The sequence below is a fragment of the Eurosta solidaginis genome, chromosome 3 (genome assembly GCF_040869045.1).
Source record: "Eurosta solidaginis isolate ZX-2024a chromosome 3, ASM4086904v1, whole genome shotgun sequence".
Taxonomy (NCBI): domain Eukaryota; kingdom Metazoa; phylum Arthropoda; class Insecta; order Diptera; family Tephritidae; genus Eurosta; species Eurosta solidaginis.
Genome location: NC_090321.1, coordinates 198,555,974 through 198,581,342, shown reverse-complemented (window position 1 = coordinate 198,581,342; position 25,369 = coordinate 198,555,974). Strand labels below are relative to the sequence as shown.

At 40.9% G+C, this 25,369-nt stretch overlaps 2 protein-coding genes across 11 annotated transcripts in view; one reads left to right on the top strand and one right to left on the bottom strand.

The window, feature by feature from the left end:
• Nucleotides 1-21,611, bottom strand: part of LOC137244878 (serine protease inhibitor 42Dd-like) — a 44,660-nt gene extending 23,049 nt beyond the window's left edge. Inside the window, exons 1-2 of one of the 7 annotated variants that reach the window (XM_067774561.1) lie at nt 13,672-15,943; nt 13,393-13,592 (exon numbers count right to left, since the gene is read on the bottom strand). In XM_067774561.1, the coding sequence (XP_067630662.1) occupies nt 13,393-13,444 (52 nt within the window). In that variant the 5' untranslated portion in view covers nt 13,445-13,592; nt 13,672-15,943. Of the gene's footprint in view, nt 1-13,361; nt 13,593-13,671; nt 15,944-20,788; nt 20,954-21,345 lie in introns of those variants that run through there. The other 6 variants (XM_067774562.1, XM_067774569.1, XM_067774565.1 and 3 more) reach the window with 6 other exon arrangements.
• Nucleotides 17,299-25,184, top strand: LOC137244880 (uncharacterized). 4 transcript variants are annotated; one of them, XM_067774574.1, is made up of 7 exons: nt 17,299-20,858; nt 20,961-21,745; nt 22,272-22,653; nt 22,713-22,784; nt 23,131-23,434; nt 23,491-24,434; nt 24,499-25,184. In XM_067774574.1, exons 5-6 carry the CDS (start codon nt 23,136-23,138, stop codon nt 24,419-24,421), a joined length of 1,230 nt encoding a protein of 409 aa, XP_067630675.1. In that variant the 5' UTR covers nt 17,299-20,858; nt 20,961-21,745; nt 22,272-22,653; nt 22,713-22,784; nt 23,131-23,135; the 3' UTR covers nt 24,422-24,434; nt 24,499-25,184. The 4 variants fall into 4 exon arrangements, with proteins under 4 accessions (XP_067630675.1, XP_067630674.1, XP_067630673.1 ...); XM_067774573.1 differs by having other exon boundaries at nt 17,299-21,467; nt 21,545-21,745; XM_067774572.1 differs by having other exon boundaries at nt 17,299-21,745.
• Nucleotides 25,185-25,369: the final 185 nt, after the last annotated feature.

The following is a 25,369-nucleotide window of genomic DNA, read 5'->3' as shown; positions in this document are numbered from 1 at the left end:
AAAAAAGCTCAAGAAAATTCCTTGTGTAAAATTCCTTGTGTAAATTTTATTGAGGTAATACGCAGTTTACAAGAAAATTAGTACGCTACTTTACTACTATTTTTCCATCAAATTTGCATACGGCAACACCGGTTTCCGCAAGAAATAGGTCAAGTGCCATATATTTCATGAAGAAAAAAGGTAAAAAAACTGGAAAAATTAGGTAAGCACGTGGTTTTTTAATTTTTCTGCAATAAATAATAATTATTTTATTTCAGAAATGGAAATAACAATAGCTGCAGCACCAAAACGCAAAAAGTGCATAGTGAATTTCACGGCGGAGGAGAAACGGGCACTTATAAGGGAAGTGGCATTCTTTACATTTCTTTGTTTATGTGCTTTTCTTCTTGAATAGTGAAACATTCATCGTGGATTTTTAAAAGTCAAAATTACTTCCATAATACTATTTTCACGCAAGAAAAAAGGCTAAATTTTTCTTGAGCAATTACTTGTGATCTGCGTACCGGTCATAAATAAGCAGTACTGACCATCATATATATACATATGTATCGAATTTAGGGCAATTCCGCTTATTTGCAACCTTCTACTAACGTTCGAATCACTAAACTGTTGAATAAATAACTCCACTATTCAATAATGCAAAATGGCATTTATTAAAATACTTCACAGTAACACATACTGCTCAACAGATAGCGTGCTTAAATCAAAACTGATTCCTCGTGCCTCAGCTGCTGCCTCCTTTATACTTTTTGTTTCCTCGTTGACATATTTCTAGGCGTATCTATTTCTAGAATTTGCTGCCAGCTATAAAATTACCAGCTCTAACATAACTACAGATGCACGTTATAGCTTCTCATATGCGCGTGTATATGTGAGTGATACTTCCACAGATAACCGCCTACTTTTGGGAGCATCTCAGATAAGATATATGTATGTGTTTGTGCGTCTCTGTCCGCTGCGTGTACGTACATATGTGTAGAGATAATTATTGATTCGTTTATGTAGATACAAGTGACTGCCTGTTTTATTGTTGTTGTGGCTTCATTTGCTTAGCATCAGACTAGTGATGTGAGCCTCACTTAGTGTCACTAATATTCGTCACACATATATACATGCATATACTTATGCAAAATCGTTTACTTCAAGGGAAATACTTGGATTATTTCAATTAATATGTGTTATTATTCATTTATTTCAATTAAATTGAAAAGCTTTATTTAAAACTTTAATTCTGTTTGTTATAAAACGAATTTTAGTCTTCGCTCCTTAAAACTCAATCTCTTAATCTTTGTTTTGCTAAAATCACGTGCACTTTTGATTTAAAATATTTGAAAATTGTTGAAGTGATTATATCGTTGGTTCCATGAAAGACTATCTCAGTTAGAATTGCATCGAAGATTATCTCAGTTCGAATTTTTTTTTAAACTAACACGTTTCGCTTGTTTGCTAATTTTGCATTATTTAGTTTAATTTTACTTATTTTTGTATTATTTTATTTTGTTTATTTTTGTGTTAGTTACTTAGGTTTTTATTTATTTTTTATTAATTTTATAAATAAAAATAAATAAAATAAGATAAACTAAACAAAAATAAATTAGAGTAAAATAATAAAAAAATAAATGCGCGCAGCGCATACGCGCCTTGGCAACCACGCTACTGTTGGCAGCCATAATTTCGAAATAGTAAAAGACTTCGTTTTCTTGGGAACCAGCATCAACACTAGCAACAACATCAGCACTGAAATCCAGCGAAGAATCAATCTTGCCAATAAATGCTACTTTGGACTAGGTAGGCAATTGAAAAGTAAAGTCCTCTATCGGCGAACGAAAATCATACTCTACAAGTCACTTATCTTACCCGTCCTGCTATATGGGGCAGAAGCATGGACCACGACAACAGCAGATGAAGCGGCTTTGGGAGTGTTCGAGAGAAAAGTTCTTCGAAAGATTTATGGACCTCTACGCGTTGGCGATGGCGAGTACCGAAGAAGATTTAATGATGAGCTGTACGAGCTATACGCAGAGATCAACATAGTCCAGCGAATTAAAACGCAGCGACTGCGCTGGCTACGGCATGTTATGCGAATGAAAGATGATGCTCCGGCCAAGAAAGTGTTTCTATCGGAACCCGCCCATGGAAGCAGAGGTAGAGGGCGGCCCCCACTCCGTTGGAAGGACCAGGTGGAAAACGATTTAAACTCCTTTGGTGTGACCAATTGGCGCCGGTTGGCGGAGCGAAGGAGCGACTGGCGCGCCTTGTTGGACGGCCATAACCGTTTAGACGGTTAAGCGCCAATTAAGTAAGTAAGTAATAAAAAAATAAGTAAAATTAAACAAAACAAGTAAGGAAGGTTAAGTTCGGGTGTAACCGAACATTACATACCTACTCAGTTGAGAGCTATGGTGGCAACATAAGGGAAAATCACCATGTAGGAAAATTAACCTAGGGTAACCCTGGAATGTGTTTGTATGACATGTGTATCAAATGAAAGGCATTAAAGAGTATTTTAAGAGGGAGTGGGCCATAGTTCTATAGGTGGACGCCATTTAGGGATATCGCCATAAAGGTAGATCAGGGTTGACTCTAGAATTTGTTTGTACGGTATGGGTATCAAATGAAAGGTGTGAATGAGTATTTTAAAAGGGAGTGATTCTTATTTCCATAGGTGGACGCCGTTTCGAGATATCGCCATAAAGGTGGACCAGGGGTGACTCTAGAATGTGTTTGTACGATATGGGTATCAAAAAAAAAGGTATTAATGAGGGTTTTAAAAGGGAGTGGTGGTATTTTTATAGGTGGTCGCCTTTTCGAGATACCGGCATAAAGGTGGACCAGGGGTGACTCTAGAATGCGTTTGTACAATATGGATATCAAACGAAAGGTGTTAATGAGTATTTTAAAAGGGCGTGGGGCTTAGTTCTATAGGTGGACGCCTTTTCGAGATATCGCCATAAAGGTGGACCAGGGGTGACGCTAGAATGTGTTTGTACGATATGGGTATCAAAAAAAAAGGTATTAATGAGGGTTTTAAAAGGGAGTGGTGGTATTTTTATAGGTGGTCGCCTTTTCGAGATACCGGCATAAAGGTGGACCAGGGGTGACTCTAGAATGCGTTTGTACAATATGGATATCAAACGAAAGGTGTTAATGAGTATTTTAAAAGGGCGTGGGGCTTAGTTCTATAGGTGGACGCCTTTTCGAGATATCGCCATAAAGGTGGACCAGGGGTGACGCTAGAATGTGTTTGTACGATATGGGTATCAAATTAAAGGTATTAATGAGGGTTTTAAAAGGGAGTGGTGGTAGTTGTATAGGTGGTCGCCTTTTCGAGATATCGGCATAAAGGTCGACCAGGAGTGACTCTAGAATTTGTTTGTACGATATGGGTATCAAATGAAAGGTGTTAATAAGTATTTTAAAAGGGAGTGATCTTTAGTTCCATAGGTGGACGCCGTTTCGAGATATCTCCATAAAGGTGGACCAGGGGTGACCCTAGAATGTGTTTGTACGATATGGGTATCAAATTAAAGGTATTAATGAGGGTTTTAAAAGGGAGTGGTGGTAGTTGTATAGGTGGTCACCTTTTCGAGATATCGGCATAAAGGTGGCCAGGAGTGACTAGAATTTGTTTGTACGATATGGGTATCAAATGAAAGGTGTTAATGAGTACTTTAAAAGGGAGTGATCCTTAGTTCCATAGGTGGACGCCGTTTCGAGATATCTCCATAAAGGTGGACCAGGGGTGACCCTAGAATTTGTTTGTACGATATGGGTATCAAATGAAAGGGGTTAGTGAGCATTTTAAAATGGAGTGGGCTTTAGTTCTATAGGTGAACGCCTTTTCGAGATATCGCCATTAAGGTGGACCATGGGTGACTCTAGAATGCGTTTGTACAATATGGGTATCAAACGAAAGGTGTTAATGAGTATTTCAAAAGGGCGTGGGGTTTAGTTCTATAGGTGGACGCCTTTACGAGATATCGCCATGAAGGTGTACCAGGGGTGACTCTAGAATGTGTTTGTACGATATGGGTTTCAAATTAAAGGTTCTAATGAGGGTTTTAAAAGGGAGTAGTGGTAGTTGTATAGGTGGTCGCCTTTTCGTGATATCGGCATAAAGGTGGACCAGGGGTGACTCTAGAATGCGTTTGTACAATATGGGTATCAAATGAAAGGTGTTAATGAGTATTTTAAAAGGGAGTGATCTTTAGTTCCATAGGTGGACGCCGTTTCGAGATATCTCCATAAAGGTGGACCAGGGGTGGCCCTAGAATGTGTTTGTACGATATGGGTATCAAATTAAAGGTATTAATGAGGCTTTTAAAAGGGAGTGGTGGTAGTTGTATATGCGAAAGCGTTTTCCAGATATCGACCAAAATGTGGGGACCAGGGTGACCCAGACATCATCTGTTGGATACCGCTAATTTATTTATATATATAATACCACGACCGTGGTGTGATGGTAGCGTGCTCCGCCTATCACACCGTATGCCCTGGGTTCAACTCCCGGGCAAAGCAACATCAAAATTTTAGAAATAAGATTTTTCAATTAGAAGAAAAATTTTCTAAGCGGGGTCGCCCCTCGGCAGTGTCTGGCAAGCGCTCCGATTGTATTTCTGCCATGAAAAGCTCTCAGTGAAAACTCATCTGCCTTGCAGATGCCGTTCGGAGTCGGCATAAAACATGTAGGTCCCGTCCGGCCAATTTGTAGGGAAAAATCAAGAGGAGCACGACGCAAATTGGAAGAGAAGCTCGGCCTTAGATCTCTTCGGAGGTTATCGCGCCTTACATTTATTTTTTATTTATTAATACCACGAACAGTATTCCTGTCAAGATTTCAAGGGTTTTTCTTTCGCCCTGCAGAACTTTTTGATTTAATTTCTACTTAATATGGTAGGTGTCACACCCATTTTACAAAGTTTTTTTTCTAAAGTTATATTTTGTGTCAATAAACTAATCCAAATACCATGTTTCATCCCTTTTTTCGTATTTGGTATAGAATTATGGCATTTTTTTCGTTTTTCGTAATTTTCGATATCGAAAAAGTGGGCGTGGTCATAGTTCGATTTCGGCCATTTTTTATACCAATACAAAGTGAGTTTAGATAAGTACGTGAACTGAGTTTAGTAAAGATATATCGATTTTTGCTCAAGTTATCGTGTTAACGGCCGAGCGGAAGGACAGACGATCGACTGTGTATAAAAACTGGGCGTTTTCGCCGTTTTTCACAGAAATAAGTTATCGTCCCAGAATCTAAGATCTTACCAAATTTCACAAGGATTGCTAAATTTTTGTTCGACTTATGGCATTAAAAGTATCCTAGACAAATTAAATGAAAAAAGGGCGGAGCCCCGCCCGTTTTGAAATTTTCTTTTATTTTTGCATTTTATTGCACCATATCATTACTGGAGTTGAATGTTGACATAATTTACTTATAAAGATATTAAATTTGTTGTTAAAATTTGACTTAAAAAAATTTTTTTTTAAAAGTGGGCGTGGTCGTTCTTCGATTTTGCTAATTTTCATTAAGCATACATATAGTAATAGGAGTAACGTTCCTGCCAAATTTCATCATGATATCTTCAACTACTGCCAAATTACAGCTTGCAAAACTTTTAAATTACCTTCTTTTAAAAGTGGGCGGTGCCACGCCCATTGTCCAAAATTTTACTAATTTTCTATACTGCGTCATAAGTTCAGCCCACCTACCAAGTTTCATCGCTTTATTCGTCTTTGGTAATTAATTATCCCACTTTTTCGGTTTTTCGAAATTTTCGATATCCAAAAAGTGGGCGTGGTTATAGTCCGATATTGTTCATTTTAAATAGCGATCTGAGATTAGTGCTCAGGAACCTACATACCAAAGTTCAACAAGATACCTCAAAATTTACTCAAGTTATCGTGTTAACGGACAGACGGACGGACGGACGGACATAGCTCAATCAAATTTTTTTTCGATCCTGATGATTTTGATATATGGAAGTTTATATCTATCTCGATTCCTTTATACCTGTACAACCAACCGTTATCCAATCAAAGTTAATATACTCTGTGTGCTCTGCTCAACTGAGTATAAAAATACAAAATTAGCAAACAAGCGAAAAGTGTCAGTTTTTCATAAATCAAAACGAACTGAGATAGTGCTCGACGCAAATAACGAACTGAGATAGGTTTCGTGGGACCGACGATATGGAATTTCATGAGTACTGTATACTCCACGACAAAATTAAATATTAATATTACCATCCCACGTACGTACTTATATACAGATTTTGATTTTCTCTTGTATTTTCTTGGTAAATCAGAAGGAAGTTTGGTAATTTTAATATAAATTACGAAGTAAAATAAAAAGTTGAGTGACGAAGGGGGGGGGGGGGGGGGGGTCAGTTTTGTTTAAGCAAGCTATTGGTTGCAAAGTATAAGTGTTATTGTGAAGTACTTTAATAAAGGCCATTTTTGCATTATTAAATATTGGAGTTATTTATTCAACAGTTTAGCGATACGAACGTTAGTAGATGGTTGCGAATAAGAGGATTTGCAGTAAATTTGTTACAGTATTATGTGTTCCAAATATGAGCCAAATCGGACCACAAATACGATTTTTTGAAATATTTCGATCCGTGCGCCACCTATCGGAGTTTTTTTCATATTATTGCATTGTCATCGGGTTCTGACCTATATTCCAAGTTTCAAGCTTGTAGCTTATCGGGTTAACGCTGGTTCAAAATTATAGCTGCCAACTGTGACCTGGCTGCCAACACGCAAGTGCGCTGACTATTTGCTTGATGACAGCAGGTACTTTGTTTTGTGATGTATATTGGAACGATTTTCCGTCATCCCTTGTCAAATTTCGAGACAAACCGGTTTCGGCGTTGTGCCATCATCAGTGTCGATTTTCGTTCCACCCTGTCGGAAAATCAACAAAACAAAATAAGTCACTTCTTTTTGTCCTCATTCACCATCACACCCATTTTTATACTCAGCGTGCTTTGTACACAGAGTATATTAACTTTGATTGGATAACTGTTGGTTGTACAGGTATAAAGGAATCGAGATAGATATAGACTTCCATATATCAAAATTATCAGTATCGAAAAAAGATTTGATTGAGCTATGTCCGTCCATCCGTCCCTTAGCACGATAACTTGAGTAAATATTGAGATATCTTCACCAAATTTGGTACATTAGCTTATCTGGACCCAGAATAGATTGTAATTGAAAATGATGGAAATCAGATGATAACCACGACCTCTTATTATATACTATATAAAATTTTGGAAAGCACAAAAACCCTGATAATTTAGTAAATAATACACCAGAGTTAAGAAAAAATATCATGTGAGTGATGTTAATTTTTGTTTACGTGTATATATGTATGTGCGTCCTTTTTGTACCTTAATTAGTATTAGCTTAGCTAAAATTGTTGTTTTGTGACACTTTATTGTTGTTGATGTAAATAATTTCAAAAATTGTGACCAAAAACTAATGTAATTATTTCTTATGTTTTATTGTTGAAAATAAATAGACTTCGCCCCTGAAGAAGCTAGGACGGCTAGTGAAACGTAGGGCCACAACAGTGGAATAATTACCATCTTTTTATTTCCTACTGGAACCCACAATAGGTCAAATAGCCTTAAACAAAATATTAAAATACACCTAGAATGTTGAAATTTGACATGTGGACTGATATTGAGTCTCTTGATAAAAATTTGGAAACATTTTTTAAAATGGGCTTGGCACGGCCCACTTGGATAAAATCATTTTTACAAATATTATTAATCATAAATCAAAAATTGTTACACCTATCGTAACAAAATTCGGCAGAGGGTGAAGAAAAATTAACGAAATCGGTTAAGGACCACGCCCACTTTTATATACACGATTTTTAAAAGGGTCGTGGACGAAAATAATAAGCTATATTTTAACGAAAAAGAACTTTGTACCAATAGAATTTTACCTTCTAAATTGAATTACAACATTAAATTGGAAAACACTAAAATTTTTGAAAATGGGTGTGGCACCGCTCCTTTTACGACTAAGCAATTTTCTATGTTTTGGGAGCCATAACTCGAAGAAAAATTAACATATTGTAACGATTTTACTGCAATTCCCCTTATTTGCAATATTCTTCTAACGTGTTCGAATCACTAAACTGTTGAATAAATAACACCACTATTCAATAATGCCAAATTGCCTTTATTAATAACACTGCTATTACTCGACAGATGGAATGCTTAAATCAAACTGATTTTCAAAACAGTACTGCTATTGCTCGCTAGATAGCGTCTTAAATCTAACTGATTCTCGCGCCTCTACTGTTGCTGCCTTTTTTAGTGTTTGGTTTCCTCGTTGACATTTCTAGGCGGTTCTGTTCTAGAATCTACTAGTTGGTTATCTGCTATAATTATAACTACAGATGTACGTGTATAGCTCGCATATGCGCGTGTATTTGTGAGCGATACTTCCACAATTATAATTGCATATCTCAGATACGATATCTGCATGTGTTTGTGCGTTGCTTCTCCGCTGCGTGTACGTACATATGTGTAGACATAATGATTGAATTATTAATGTGCATACAATCACTGCTTAGCATCGCCTCAGAGATGGCAGTACCCCTTAGTGTTGCTAATATTCGTAACACTGCCCTCCATCTAAATCTGATCGTCCCGATCAGACAAATCTCTCGATCTAACCGCTGCTAGCCTCTCCAAATGAACCACCCTTATATTTCGTGGTTTCCCAATTGTTTATATGCGGTAGATGACATTACTGATCCTCTTCACAACTCTATACGGGCCTTCCCAACTGCATCGATATTTGGATGGAACACCTTTCCGCCGGTGAGGGTTGTATAGCAGTACCAAATCTCCCTTCCGGAAACCTTCCGAATTATTTTCCTTGTCGTACCTGTGTTTCATCTTATTAATCATTACCCTGGGCCGTTCCTTCACACTCTGTTGTTTGGCCAATGAACTACTTCGTAGAGCTTGCGCTTGACGGATTCGCTTCGCATAATCAGTATCGTTCCCACGTTTCACAACAGTAGTGCGCCCCGGCTTGAAACTACCCTAGCATTCTTTCTGGAAAATTCTTTCCTTCGTTTTGGTGCGTCCGTTCGGGTTTGTCAATGCCACTGTTTCTCTCGCAGGTATCTTTGATTTTGTTTTGTTTGGCCTATTCGTTCCATCAACTTTTACCTTTGACTTTCGGGGTCTTTGTCGACTCTTCTCCACCAGTACTCGATTACTGCTGAACCCCTTTTCCAAACTGAAGCTAAGTGGCACATCCTGGTTTTTAATGCGCATAATCTTTCTCCGCATATCGATCCTGATGTCATGGTCAACTAAGAAGTCCACTCCCAATATGACTTCATCAACAATCTCCGCCACAACGAATTTGTGTAGAACCATGACCTTTCCAATTAATACCTCACATACCAATTCTCCTTGGACTTGGTTATACTCGCCAGTGACCGTGCGCAACCTTGCTCCAGGTAACGGTTTTACTCTCCTGTTTGACCAAGTCAGATCGGATTAAGGAATGAGATGCGCCCGTATCTACAGTCAGTACACGCTCCTTGCCATCTAGCTTTCTTTTGACGGCAAGACAGCTCGATTTTCTTCCAATTTGCAACACAGACATCACAGGACATTCAATAGCTGGGGCAAGTTTTCGTTCTTTACATCTGACACGCTCTTGCTCATCTCCTCCAGCTTTACGTTTACGGCCACCCACATTGTTGGAACTATTAGGACCAAGATCGCAATGACGTGCAATGTGACCGGGATTCCCGCAATTGAAGCATTTGATAACTCTTCCACTCCGCTTTTGCGATCCTTTCAGCGCCTCCAATATTGCGTCTACCCACTCTGGCCTTTCTACTTCCACACGGCGTGCTTTGAAAACTGGCTTACACAGAAGCGACGCTGTTTCCTGAACCAAAGCTTGTGACACCGTTTCTGCAAATGTTGGCTTTGGGTTTGCGTATGTAGCTCGCTTTGTTTCGACGTCCCGTATGCCATTTATAAAGCCCTGAATCTTTACCCTTTCAGTGTATTCCACGGGTGCGTCTGCATTTGCGAGATGAGCCAATCTTTCAACATCCGAGGCAAATTGCTGCAAAGTATCATTCGCTCTTTGGTGACGGTTTTGCAACTCAATTTGGTATATCTGTTTTCTATGCTCGGTTCCATAACGTATCTCGACAGCGGCCATCAATGCTTCGTAGATAGATAGATAGACAGATGTTGTGAGGTTAAGCACTGCGACCTATTGGTCTATTGTGCCCTCAATTCTCTTTACAACACTTCATCCAAGCCGAGTTCTCTGAGAAAATCCAGAATGGTTCTCAGCTTCAGAGTTGTATGTGACTATTTTCTAGTTTGGATGATCCTAGGATTCTAAGTCTTCGTCTCGCGACTGCCTCACATTCCTTCAGGATGTGTTCTGCAGACTCATCTTCGACATCACAGAAGCGACAGAGGCTACTAGGTGATATGCCCAATTTATGCATATGGCTCTTTAGCCTACAGTGACCTGTGAGTATACCTGTTACAATCCTAAGGCTACTTTTTGGGAGGTTAATCATAGCCTTATATCGCTTCGAGTTGTACCCTCCTATTAGTGCCTTTGCCTGCCGAAGTCCTGGACTTTCGCGCCAGTGTTGTTCTCTGAGGCACGCCTCCTTTTGTATAAAGTCCTCCCTTATTGTATGTGACCCTATTGGCAACATAGGCTCGGGTCCTATTGACTTTCCGGCCGCTGCCAACTTGGCAAGCTCGTCTGCTCGCTCGTTACCATCCACTCCTCTGTGTCCAGGTACCCATGCCAGACGGATGGTGTTGTTGACTCCTAGATTGTTTAGCCTCTCCACGCACTCAAGGACTGTTGATGATTTAATCTCAACCGAAGCTAATGCCTTGAGTGCAGCCTGACTGTCGTTGAGTATAACGATTTTCTCGTTGGTATATCCCCGCTGTAAATTTATCTCTGCACACCGGCTTATGGCAACAACTTCGGCCTGGAAGATGCTCGGATATTTTCCGAGTGGTAGGGATATTTTGGTTCGGGCCCGAAGATCCCCGCTCCTATGCCCTCCAGTGTCTTCGAGCCATCGGTGTACCATATTATAGTGTGTTCCTGGTGAAGCGCTTCAATCCTGGAGGTTTCCCACGTACATTTGTTCCCCAGCTCTATTTTGAAGCGCTTCTCAAACTTAGCTATCTTCCTCGTATCATCTCTGGGAAGTTGGATAAGTGGAATCTGCTCCTGCAGCTTCGCCATGCTCCGTGACTGTATCACTTTGCCTCTTCCACATCCCTCTTTAGCTATGTTTACTAAAGTACTCCTGGCTGCCTGCTCAATTATTATATGTAGAGAGGCGTTAACTCAAGCAGCACTTCTATTGCTGCCGTCGGGCATGTTCGCATGGCTCCCGTAATGCAGACACACGCTAAGCGTTGAAGCTTCGTGAGCGATTTTTGTATGGTCACCATGGTTGTTCTTGATGCCCACGCAACTGCTCCGTACACTATGATAGGTCTCACTATCATAGTGTACATCCATCTTAGGATCTTTGGGCTGCATCCCCAGGGTCTTCCTGCAATACGTCTGCACACCATTATTGCTCTTGTGGCCGTTGATATGGTGTTGTCGACGTGTTTCTTCCATAAGAGCTTAGAGTCAAACGTGACTCCCAAGTATTTCACCTCAGACGTGTACTCCATCTGTACTCCATCCATTGTGATTTGCCTAATCCCTTCCAGTTTCATTTTCCTGGTGAAGGGCACAATGGATGTCTTGTTAGGGTTGATGCTTAGCCCTACCTCAGTACACCATTCTTTCGTACCCTTGACATCGGATTCCGTTGTCTGAGAGCCTCTGTAGAAGTTCATCTACTACCAGGCTCCACAGCAGGGGTGACAGGACGCCCCCTTGTGGACATCCTTTCGTTCTTTTAATCTCTACTGTACCGTCCCCACTTGAGGTTTCGGCAATCCTCGTACGCAATAAGGCGTTTATCCACATACGGATTGGACGCTGTATCTCTCTTCTCTCGAGTACCCGATTCACACTTTCGTGTGTCGTGTTGTCGAAAGCCCCCTCTATGTCCAAAAATGCGCATAGAGTTATCTCCCCGCACTCTAGCGCACTTTGGATTTCTGTGGACAGCTGATACAGTGCAGTTTCTGTCGACCTGCCTGTTCTGTATGCATGCTGATCTTTATGTAGTGGCACTCTAACGAGAGCCTTTGATCTAATCTCATGGTCTACAATCTTCTCCATAGCTTTGAGAGCAAAGGATGTCAGGCTTATAGGCCTAAAGGACTTAGGACTGGAGTAGTCCTTTTTAGCCACCTTAGGTATAAAGACCACTTTTGCTCTTCTCCACACCGTCGGGATGTATGCCAGTGCGAGGCTATCCCTCATAATCCTGACCAGGTGTGGGATCAATTCCTCGCCCTCCTGCAGAAAGGCTGGATATATACCATCCACTCCCGGAGATTTGTAGCTCTGGAAAGACTTTACTGCCCACTTAACTGTGCCATCGTTGAAGAGTTCTTTAGCGAGGTTCCAATCTGTGGGTGTTGGTCTCCCTTCTCGAGCCTCCTCCGTTGAGGTATCCGAGGATGCGTCCGGGAAATGAGCTGCAAGCAGGGCACGTGCTCTTTCTTCCTCAGTCCTTGAGTAGGTTCCATCAGGGAGCTTAATTGATAGTCGTGTCTCCCTTTGGTCCTTGGCTAGGGCTTTGTGGAGCCTTGCCGCCTCTGGAACCTCCGAAATACCCTCGCAAAATTTCCTGAAGCTCTTTCTTTTAGCTTTTCTAATCCCTTTGTTATATGCTGTTAGATTCGCTGTGTATTGCTCCCAGTTTCCCGTGCGCCTCGCTGGTTAAAGAGTTTGCGCACGGTTTTCCTCATTTCCGAGAGTTTCCTCGACCACCAGGGGGTTTTGTTTCCTGGGCCTTTGGATTCTCGACAGCTAGAGTTAAACGCTTCAATAATGACACGGTTGAAGTTATTAACTCTTGTCTCTAATTCCATATAACTTGTTCCTACTATCTATGATAGGAAGATTTCCCTGTATTATGTTCCTGAACATGTCCCAGTTTGTGTTCCTGGGGTTTCGCCTTGGCGGTCCTTCTATGGGCATAGCCCCGATGATGAACTGGATAATAAGATGGTCCGACATTGAGGGTTCAGAGGAAACCCCCCATCCAGAGACCAGCTCATCAGCCAGATCGTTACCCAGGGTTATGTCCAGGACTTCTTCTCTAGACCTAGTGATGAAGGTTGGTGAATTCCCAACGTTGTATATGCTTAGGTCATTACTAATAATAAATTCAAGAACGGACTCACCCATCGAATCGGTGTCTGTACTGTTCCATACCTCGTGGTGCGCATTCGCGTCGCATCCCATGATCAACGGTATTTTTGCCCATCTGCAGTATTCCGTCAGTTTCTTCACACCCTCTGGAGGGACCTCGTAGTTGTCTCCCGCAAAGTAGGCCGCTGCGAAGACGATGTCTGTTGACTCTCCTTGTATTACCATCGTCGCCTGAACTGCTACGAGGTCTTGACTCATAAACTCTGTAATGCAAAAATAGTTAATGGAGTTGTTAAGCACTACACACGCTCTTGGTCTTTCTTGAGAAAGATCCCAAATTACCTTATTATTTCTCTCTTTTAAGCCTCTCACCTGACCTTTGTACACCCAAGGTTCTTGGATGAGTGCTATGCCCAGATCTTCCGAGGCAAACCTGCGTGCTATTACTGCCGGAGCAGCTTTAGCATGGTGCAGGTTGATCTGGGCAACATTTGTGTATGGGCCGGTCAGTGCTGAAGCCTTACCGGCTTGTCCTCATCGGACAGCCGCGGGGTTTCCTCTCCTCTGTCCTCCAACCCTAGGTCTTCTAAGTTTAGACCTTCCAGGAGCTCCTCTGTTGATGGAGCTTGCGTATGCTCTTTACCGGTGATTAACCCGGTTGTTGACCCTGTGGCTGACGAGACACTGGTTGGATGTTGCTGCCCTGGATGTTGTTGCTACCTCCTCGCTTTGCTTCCCAGTGCTCTGGACTTGTCCTGGAACGTGGGGTTGTTCCACACTGGCTGGGGCTTTTTGATTCCAAGGTCTGACCGGGACGAAGCTGAACCGGTAGTTCACCTTGAAGCTAGCTTCCTTTATTTTAATAAAAGATGCCTCGTCAATTGCCATGTTTACCCGCAAGCACCCCTCCTCAGCACTGCTGCTGATTATACGCCACATCCCAACATTTAAGAAGGTGTTCTGTGCCTTCAGCAGTTTAAGTGCGAATTTTTGTCACTACTTCTGGGGAGATACATAGTGACGGTGTGCGTCGGCGGTATATCATCCCCTTTCCTCGTAATAAGTGCAGAGCCCTCCCAACTCCCAAAGTTGGTGTGACTCTGGTCAGCCATTCGGCTGTTTCCTCATCCTTGCAGTCTACAAGGAGTAATCCTGGCCTAAAGTACACGCCGCAGAAAGCCAGAGATTGCTTTCCCCATCCCTTCGATACCTCGATCATTATCGTGTCTTGCAGCCGCGTCAGCTCTTCCTGGCTCAAGACCTCCGCCGGGTATTGCTTTGGAAGCACCGCCATCCTTATGCCCTTTAAGGCATCCGAGTAGCCCTGCATTTTTGGCCTCCCCTGCGCAGTTGATGTACCAGGTGCTGGCAGCGGCGCATTCGCTCTTCTCGAGGTAGACGGTGTGGGGTAAGCTCTCTGTCCCCTGGTCTGTGTTGCGTCCTCCCGTCGTGCTTGACCTCTTCTTCGGTTGTCAGCGGAAGCGCTTTGCTTCTCATTACGGGTTTTTTGTTGATTCCCGCCGTTATGTGACACACGGTGATGCGATGCGTGCTCGCCTCTTGCCGTTTCCCTCTCACCCCGCCTTGATTTCCAGGCGGATGGGTTCTTCTTGCTCGGCCTCATGTGTTGCAGTGCCTTCTCGCGTGCACTGTCCGGGGTCCTTCCCCGCTTCAGGTATCGAAGGTACCACTTCTTTCCTGCTCCACTTAGCCCGATTCTTCTTGGGTCGTCGAAGCCACCTGGCCCCCCCAGTTCGGGCCAGCTCGCACCATGGCGATGCTCTGTGCCAGAGTCCTCGAACGACGATGACCTTGCTCTGGCATTCGCACTTTCCTTTGGCGATCGTCTTCCGCGTTCTAAACTCGACCTCTTCCTTCCTCCGTCACGTTCGGCTTTGTCGTCCCTTGACTTGGAACGTCTTCTTTCCCCTGGGTACTGACGATCATGCACTTCACCCAGGTGTCTCTTAGCCGCTGACTCCCTGCTGCTATGGCGATGTCTCTCCCTTGAGGGTGGGCTTTTGCGGTTTTGACTTTCCCGCTTCTCTTCCGTCTCCTCTCGGGGTCTCCTTTGCCGGGTTTCGCAAAGGCTGTTGCTGGCTGCGCTTTTTGCCTCTGCCCGGCTTGGCCCACTGGTGGTGATTAACCCACCATGCTGTGGTTTGACGCTGCTCTCCACTTTCGTGGTGCTCTGCCCACTGTGCTGCTGATTTCTGCTGGCTGTGTTATTCTTCACGGTGGTGATTAACCCACTGTGATGTTTGCCTTCGCTACTCGCCTTGGTGGTGCTCTGCCCACTCTGGTGCTGGTTCTTGCCTGCCGTGTCTTTTTTGACCTTCTTGACCGTCTCGCTTCCGGACGTTTGGTCATCGTCGTCCCTGGCATGCTCCTCAAAAAGGGGAAGTTTTTCCGCAGTCAGGTTTAGGTGGCTTAGGGAGTAGGTTCGGCGTTTGTTGTTACCGCCACTCTTTGCTGTCAACTTGTTATCCCTCCCTTAAATTTGTTTTTGTTGATTTTTGTTGTTGTTGTTGATTTTATTTGTGTTTGTATTCATCATCTTGTTCGTACGATCACATGCCTGCCGTGGCAAGCGTAGTGATCTATTCAGTATAATAGGGGAACTCGGTTCGTCCACCTCGGCAGAGCCCCTTGACGCGGTAAGGCCATAGTTACTCCCCAAGGTGGCCCGGTGTTGTAAACCTCCTGGCTGCAAACCAGTCCAATGGGCACGGTGTCGCATAACACCCTGGATTAGGAGGTGACAGTTCCTAGTTACCGCTAGCATGCGCGACGAATTAGTCGGATGTGAGTAGCGAGGCTGCTCCCATCCGGCCGACTCGCGACAACTTGTGATCGGCGTAAGCCCCTGCACCACTACAAGGTTCCTGTCCTCGCTGCTTCGTAGTTGTTCCGCTATCCCTCGGGAATCGTCTGTAGGATTTCGGCAGCTGGCCCTTTCAATGCCACGAACAGAGCTGCAAACTTTATCTTCAGCATTCCAGTTGTTCACTGCTGCGGTCTTCTCAAACTGTAGCTTAAAGACCTGAAAAGGAACAGAACCGTCAAAGGATGGTGTATTTACCTTTGGATTGCTTGCTGAAACAGCCGGCCGATTTAGTTGTAATTGCTCCATACGACCTTTTTAATCATCGACTTCTGTCTGAAATTGTGCAATTTTTGCATCCTGCGATTCAAGTTTTGATGTTACCCTTGCTTCCTGTGCCTCCAGCTGCGAGGATATGCGAGTTTCTTGTGCCTTCAACTGCCCAGCCATATATTTCTTCTGTTCTTCTAACTGTGTTTCCATCTTGGTTGTTATCTGTGTCGACATTTCTGAAATACGCGTTTCTTGTGCTTCAATCTTTGATGTTATGCGTGTCTCCTGCGATTCCAGTTGAGATGCCAAATATGTCTTCTGTTCTTCCAGTTGAGAGGACATTTGCGACGACATTGATGTTACTGTCGATGTTTGTGCAGATATTGCTGCCGATATCATGTTCAAGTCTGTGCTCGTAACTGTCTGCGATGTTTCATTTTTCTCTTCAATTTTTGTTGTCTCCTCGCCATTAAGAGGAAAGACATACTCTTCCACGTTAATTCCTTCTGCTTCCATAGCCTCTCGAAGTCGTGCCTGAAGTTCGATTAATGCCGCTTGTGTTCAATCCACGGCTCTCCAACTCCTTCTTCAGTTGCTGGATTTTCAATTCACTGAACTTTGCCATGTCCAAGTTGTATTCAAAATCTTCGGAATTTGTTCAACAATTCCTCTTCTGACACCAATTGTAACGATTTTACTGCGATTCCCCGTTATTTGCAATATTCTTCTAACGTTCGTATCACTAAACTGTTGAATAAATAACACCACTATTCAATAATTCAAAATGGCCTTTATTAATAAAACTGCTATTACTCGACAGATGGAATGCTTAAATCAAACTGATTTTCAAAATAATACTGCTATTGCTCGCTAGATAGCGTCTTAAATCCAACTGATTCTCGCGCCTCTACTGTTGCTGCCTTTTATAGTGTTTGGTTTCCTCGTTGACATTTCTAGGCGATTCTGTTCTAGAATCTACTAGTTGGAGGCATATCCTCGCAGCTGGAGGCGCAGGAGATAAGGGTATCATCGAAGCTGGAGGCACAAGATACAAAAGTAATGCAGTTTGAAGAAAAATTCGAGGCAGAGGTGGATGCTTTGAGGGGTCGTATACAGGAATTGCAACTTAATCGCCCGGCTGTTTCAGCGAGTAATCCAAAGGTAAAAACACCATCGTTTGACGGTTCTATTCCTTTCCAGGTGTTTAAGCTTCAGTTTGAGAAGACCGCAACAGTGAACAACTGGAATGCTGAATTTAAAGTTGCTGCACTCTTGAAAGGGCCTGCAGTTGAAATCTTGCAAACAATTCCAGAGTACAAACAGAACAACTATGAAACATTGATGACCGCTCTAGAGAGACGATACGGAACTGAGCATAGGAGACAGATATACCAAATGGAGTTACTGAACCGCTTCCAGAGGCCTGGGGAAACATTGCAAGAGTTTGCGTCGGATGTTGAAAGGTTGTCACATTTAGCGAATGCGGACGCACCCGTGAAATACACTGAAAGGGTAAAGATTCAGAGCTTTATAAATGGCATACGGGACGTCGAAACAAAGTGAGCTACATACACAAACCCAAAGCCAACATTCGCAGAAACGGTATCACAAGCTCTGATTCAGAAAACAGCGTCGCTTCTGTGTAAGGCAGTTTTCAAAGCACGCCGCATGAAAGTAGAAAGGCCAGAGTGGTTAGACGAAATTTTAGAAGCTTTAAAAGGAACGAAACAGAAGAATAATGGTGTAATCAAATTTTTAAGTGCGGTAACCCAGGTCACATTGCTCATCATTGCAGCACCGGTCCTGGTAGTTCCAACTTGGGTGGCCGTAAACGCAAAGCTGGAGGAGATTAGCAAGAGCGAGTTAGATGTAAAGATCGAAAACTTGCCCCAGCTATTGAATGTCCTGTGATATCTGTGTCGCAAGTTGGAAGGAAATTAAGCAGTCTTATCGTCAGAGGGAATGTCGATGGCAAAGAACGTGTACTGTAGATACGGGCGCATTTCATTCCTTGATTCGATCTGACTTGGTCAACAGGAGAGTAAAACCGTTACCTGGAGCAAGGTTGTGTACGGTCACTGGCGAGTATATCCAAGTCCAAGGAGAAGTAGTATGTGAGGTATTAATTGGAAAGGTGATAGTTCTACACAAATTCATTGTGGCGGAGATTGTTGATGAAGTCGTATTGGGAAAGAACTTCGAAGAACATCTGAAGAACTTGGAGGAGGTTTTCCAAAGGATAGCTGGTGCTGGTCTGAGACTCAGTCTCAAAAAATGTTCTCTGTTAAAAAAAGCAAGTTAGTTACTTGGGTCATAAAGTAACGACGGAGGGCATCTGCACCGCGAATGAAAAGATAGAAGCAGTGAAAGATTGGCCAAGACCACAGAATCTGCATGAATTGGGCAGTTTCCTTGGGCTGTGCACATATTACCGGCGATTTGTACCAAATTTTGCCAGCGTAGCTCATAGGCTCTACGAGATAACAAGAAAAAATAAAGCTTTTGAATGGAAGAAGGAGCAAGAAGTAGCTTTCCAAACATATCCGATTCCAGCAGCAAGGTTTATTCTAGATACAGATGCGAGCGGATATGCTATAGGAGGCGTTTTATCACAACTGGTCGATATACATATATACACAACTGGTTACATATTACAGCCGTTCGATTGGAAAACCAGAGAGGAACTATTGCGTTACACGGAGAGAGCTGTTGGCATTGGTAGAATGCATTAACCATTTTCACAAATACCTCTACGGCCAGCGATTCCGCGTCAGGACAGATCACGCAGCGTTGAAATGGCTTCTGCAGTTCCGTAATCCGGAAGGACAATTGGCACGGTGGATGGAGCGACTACAAAGCAATGACTTTTCCATTGAGCATCGAAAAGGTAGTACCCATGGAAATGCTGATGCAATGTCACGAAGACCATGTAGTTAGAATGCAAGCACTGTTCAAAGGCCGAGGCTAAAGAAGACATTATAGATGTCCGGCTAATGACTATAACATGTACAGATAAATGGGACAAGGAACAGCTAAGGAAGTGTCAGCTAGAAGATACAGATCTGTCACATGTTATGCAATGGCTCGAACGAAACGAAAGACCAAATAGAGAGGAGATGTCAGCAGAGAGTCATATTGGGCACAGTGGAACAGTTTAGAATTGATATCCGATTGCTTGCATCGAGTATGGGAGAGTGAGGATGGTCAATGCAAGAAGAAACTGATAGATGTTCCCAGAAAGAGGGGTCCTGACGTGCTCAGCGAGCTGCATAATGGTCCAAGCGGAGGTCATCTCGGAATCACGAAGACGCTCGAGAAGATAAAACAGATATTCTATTGGGTTGGTTGTCGTCAGTCGGTCACTGAGTGGATTGCGAACTGCGAGGTTTGCAGCAGAGCGAAAGGGCCCAAGACCCGAAGTCATGGCCAGATGAAGCAATATAACTCAGGTGCACCATTTGAAAGGATCACTATGGATGTCGCAGGTCCATTTCCTATTAGCAACTGGGGAAAGAAATATGTACTGGTGGTTATGGATTATTTCAGCAAATGGCCAGAGGTATACCCAATCCCAAATCAAGAAGCAGAAACAGTACCAGAAGTGTTTATAAACAATTGGGTTGCAAGGTATGGTGTACCAATATTATTATTATTTTGAAAATCAGTTTCATTTAAACAAGCTATTGGTTGTGAAGTAGCAGTGTTATTGTGAAATACTTTAATAAAGGCCATTTCCCATTATTAAATATTGGAGTTATTTATTCAATAGTTTAGTTATTCGAACTTATCAGAAGGTTGCAAATAAGAGGATTTGCAGTATAATAAGAGGATTTCGTTACAATATCGTAAAGAAATTGCGTACACATATTTTCCTTATAGCAGTAAAAATGAACGGGATGGGTTAAAGACCACGGCAACTTAGATATAAAACAAGTTTAAAAGGGTCGTAGGCTAGAATAATAAGCTAGAATTTAGCAAAAAATAGTTTTGAATCAATGATATTTCACTTATCAAGTTTCATTGTAAGAGGAAATGTGGAGACATTTTTTTTAAACGGGCGGTGGCACGTGTTATATAGAAAAATAATTTATCTGAAATGAAATGTACAATTTAAGCTCACGCTGAGTATATAATGTTCGGTTACACCCGAACTTAGACATCTTTACTTGTTTTCGCTTCTTTTTTCAGTTTGGAGTAGGCATAACTGGCGCCGGGTGTTCAGACCAATGATGTCAATAACGCCAGTAATTGCAACCTCTTATAGAATACTTTTTCACAGCGGATAAGTTCTGCAGCTATTATACCTAATTTTCTACAGCACCCAATTAAAGGGGTTGCGATTGCAGCCTTTCGACGTCTTACTTTTCTTGTATTTTTTGTCTCTTGCTTTTAGTAGCGCAGAGGCAGCGCGTGTTTTGACTGCGCCAAGATAGTGAGTAGCTTTTTGATCTTTGTTGCTATGGAGAATAAGACGTTCCGGAAGGTTTTGGGGACTGTTATCGATGTTGATGGTCCTTATATATTTATTTTACAGACTCCGACCAACTGCTGCAAGACGGGTGAACTATTCTAGGCAGAAATGCACTCAGAGTATTTGCCAAACCACTGCCTACGAGCGACCTCGCTTAGAAACTTTTTTCTAAAGGATGTGATAATTTTATACAAAAGAAGAAACCACTAAAAATTAACAACAAATTGCACAATTAATTAGTCACTGAGTAAAAATGTATCCAAAACCAAAAATAAAATATCCAAAAAGTTTATAAACTCATCAATTCAAATATTTATATGTTATGGATATGACGAAACCCTAAAAAACAATGGTTGGCTTGGTATGGTTATGACGACCCATACATGACACAAAAGCCATGCGCAAATATAAATCGACGGAATTTGTACAAATGAAAATTTTGACATACACGGCTCAAAAACGCTCCGCAATATTTATTTTTAATGTAGCGCAACAAATGAAACATGTGTTTTAATTGTATAAAAAAGGCACTAATTTTATAAAAAAAACACTTTTTTTTTGACAGTGCTGGTAATTTACAGTATAAGTCGAAAACCTCGCACCAGAAGCGTTTATTTTCCATTGTATTAATAATATATATTTTTTAGTTGCAAAACCAGCTCAACTCATTGCAGCACTGCGCAATATTCATTTTTCAACTAGCGTAACAAATGAAACATGTGTTCTAATTGTATAAAAAATTATTATGTATTATTGAATTCCTGTTACAAGCTAGAGATGGTCCTTACGCCTTCGATATTAACATTTTTAAGCAACAATTACTGATGTTATATTATCAGAAGCCTCAGGTAAACTCATTAGGGGGACTCATGAAAGCATATAAACTTATAAGGTGTAAAATTATATCCATTTACACACGCTGTTATATGAACGCACCTAGTAATACTCTTGATAAGCTTGATTGCTTATCGGCTGTATTATTGCCGAACAACATTTTTTTGATTGTTATACAAATTAAAAAATGCCACGATTACGTGAAAAATCAAAACTAAAACATCTTTACTAAGATATACTTGTAAATGACTTGCTAATGTTGGAGATTTCTGATGAAAATGCCTGCTGTAATGTCTGCAAGGTTGCATTCCTTTGAGTTTACCGCGTTTACACAATGAAATGTGCGCGTAAATTTATATAAATTGTGTAAATGATTTTTCATACAAAATTTGACAGTTCGTTTACGCACTAGATAAATTTATACGTTTACACACTTTATAAGGCATTTATACGGTTACATGAGTACCCCTATTGTAAATTTTACCAAGTACGGTTACGACCTTAGCGGCACCAATAATCGATTGCATTGATTCTCATAAGGTTGGTCGAATCAGCTGTTAAAAGGTTACCGATACGGTTACCGATAAAGCACCAATGTCTCCAGCTTTATAATCAGCTGTCCCATGCTGCCACCTTGTATCAGTGCGCCATGGTGCATATTATGGCTAGGGTATTAAGGCCAAATTAAACTTCCTTAACCCTAACGCCATAGTCGTAACCATACCCATATCCATAACCTTCTCTATTGTGATCGATTAATGGTGCCATAACCATAAACAAATTTTGTAATTTTTAATCAAAATAAAGTAAAAGAAAACATTTTTAATATTATTTTTATTAATACTGCAACAAATTGGGTGCATATCTACATAATGAAACAATCAGGTGGTGAATAAAGCCCCATATTTACATGTACCACAATGTAAGTTGTTCACATATTACAAGTTTAACAAATTAATAAGGATTTCTGTATTCTTACAGATTTAATTAAATATAGCACTACATATAGGCGAAGATTTATATATATTTGAGTGCAAGGACGTGAATTTAACAGTAAGTATCTTCAAATAAAACACGGAAACTGTCACACAAAACCTTTTGGTGCATAGAACCGGCTGCCGTGGGAAGTGCATTAATACTCTGTCGTTATATTTGGTAGGGTCTGTTAGGGATTGACGGTTGAACACATATTACGAACACCAGCAAAGAGGTTGCATATCCTGTTTGTGTTGGTCGACCAATTGCTTCATCTCGGTATTGAGAGCAATAATTTTCTTATCTCCTGGGTTGGGGTTTCGTCTGCCGGCAATTCCTTGCTATCGCATCTATGAACCGCAATATATATAATGGATAATTAAGAAAGAAGTAAATAAAACATATATATTTATTCTTGTTTAAGCTAACATGAGCAGTGACGAAGAAATTGACAACTTGTTCCTCAGCATAATGGCGTTATATGCCAAAAGAAGGAAATTAAGACAAAAAAGACGATGGCATGCCCGCCCCATTAATGCTAATAGGACTCATGCCGGATATCACCAAAAAACTTTCTTAAGAATTAAGGATAGGGACGAAAGCGAGTTTTTTGCGCATACAAGAATTTCGCTGCCGGTTTATGACACTTTTTTAAAACTAATGGCTCCATCACTGACCAAATTCAAACAACAAATTGGTGTGGAAGAACGTTTATCCATTACACTTCAGTAAAAAATTCCCAAATATTAACATCGTATATTGTATTAATTAGTATGATTTTTAGGTACTTGGCACATGGTACTCCTTTCAAAAAAATAGCTTGGAGCCACAAAATTGGAAAGAGCACTGTGAGGATGATTGTTTTGGAGACTTGCGAGGCTATCTGGCAAACGCTTTCCCCGATATATTTAAGTGAACCCACAGAGCAGCAATACAAAGATATAACCACTGACTTTTCCCAAATGTGGAACATGCCAAATTGTGTAGGTGCTATTGATGGAAAGCACGTTGCTATAAAATGCCCTCCGAAGTCAGGATCACTGTTTTTTAATTATAAAAAGTTTTTCAGCATCGTCTTGTTGGCAGCATGCGATGCTAAATACAAGTTTACCGCTGTAAGCGTAGGAGCTTATGGAAGTCAAAGCGATGGAGGCATTTTTCATGCAACAAAGTTTGGGGAAGATCTGTTGGAAAATCGATTACCACTTCCACCAGATACTCCTCTTCTATTATCGTCACAACCCTTTCCGCATTTCTTCGTTGGAGATTGTGCATTTCCCTTAAAAAACAATCTAATGAAACCATATCCGGGAAGGAATACGACAAGGGAACAGCGAATTTTTAATTACAGACTGTCGCCGGCCCGCCGCGTTATAGAAAACGCATTTGGGATTTTGACTGCGCGATGGAGAGTATTGAAAACTACGATGGAGTTTTATCCTGAAAATGCAGAAAAAATCGTACTCGCATGTTTAGTGCTGCATAATTTCATAATGTTCCACGATAGTAGTCGGTGGTATTGCCCAGAAAACTACACTGACGGAGAAGGGGCGAGTGCAGAATGGAGGAACGAACTAAGAACTTGTGGAGGTCCGCTGCGAACAGTACACTCATTTCGAAGAAGGGGTCGAAATAGTGCATACGAGTATCGGGAATACCTTACCAACTACTTTATGACCGATGGTACAGTAGCATTTCAAAATCACATCGAGTAATATATTTCAGGAGGTAAGAACCCAACTTATATACACTTATCTAGAAGTTATTTTACATTTTCACTACCTTCTTATAGATCATTTCGGCGGAATGCGGATACACATCAAAACAAAGCAACAACTATTCGTGCTGCACAAACACAATGCTGCTACAAAATCATAAGCTTTTCAAATTATTTTTACATAGAATAATATTGTTTATTTAATTTTTTTCTGTATACATACAGTAAAGAACAATAATTCATATATTTTTAAAACATATATTATGGTTTTTTATATAGAAAGTTAGTTCAAATAATTTCACTAAATCAAATATTGCAATTCTGCCTCTTGTATATTAAATAGAGCATAATATAATACCACAAAGTTTGTATTGTGCATTCTTATTCTAGTTTTCCACTTTATTGCATTTTTTTGCACTTTCATAAATACGCAAATTTAGTTCATATAAATAAATATATGTAGCTTTAAAAATCCGAAATATAAAATAACGAAAATAAATAAAAGGAGAAAATAACTGATAAAATACATCAATAATTTTCACTGCTATTTTAGTGCTCGCTGTACATCAATATATGTAACGAATAAAACTATTTTCACTATTAATATGAGCAGGTGTGTACATATCTACTATTAAAAAATTTAAGTTCTTATGTGTGTTTCTTTGTTACATTATCACAATTCAATATTCACCATATTTTTTTATACTCGAATTAACGTATTATTATATTAGGATAGGTCAACTTTCATGTTACATGCAATACAACATATAATATATTAATAAATAAAGAAATTAATGTATCACAATTCGATTTGTAGTCTACATTTTGTACTTTCTTAGGAATCTCAAATATATCTACATACAAAAATAGTAGCAAAAATTATTGCAACATTTTATCCATTATTTGTTTCTTTTATTTAATTTTATTAATTTTAGAAAAAACTTGA

Coding starts and splice junctions, on each gene's coding strand:
- LOC137244880 (XM_067774574.1), top strand. CDS start 23,136: ATGAGCAGTGACGAAGAAATTGACAACTTGTTCCTCAGCATAATGGCG. Junction 23,435..23,490: donor CGTTTATCCATTACACTTCA/GTAAAAAATTCC, acceptor TATGATTTTTAG/GTACTTGGCACATGGTACTC.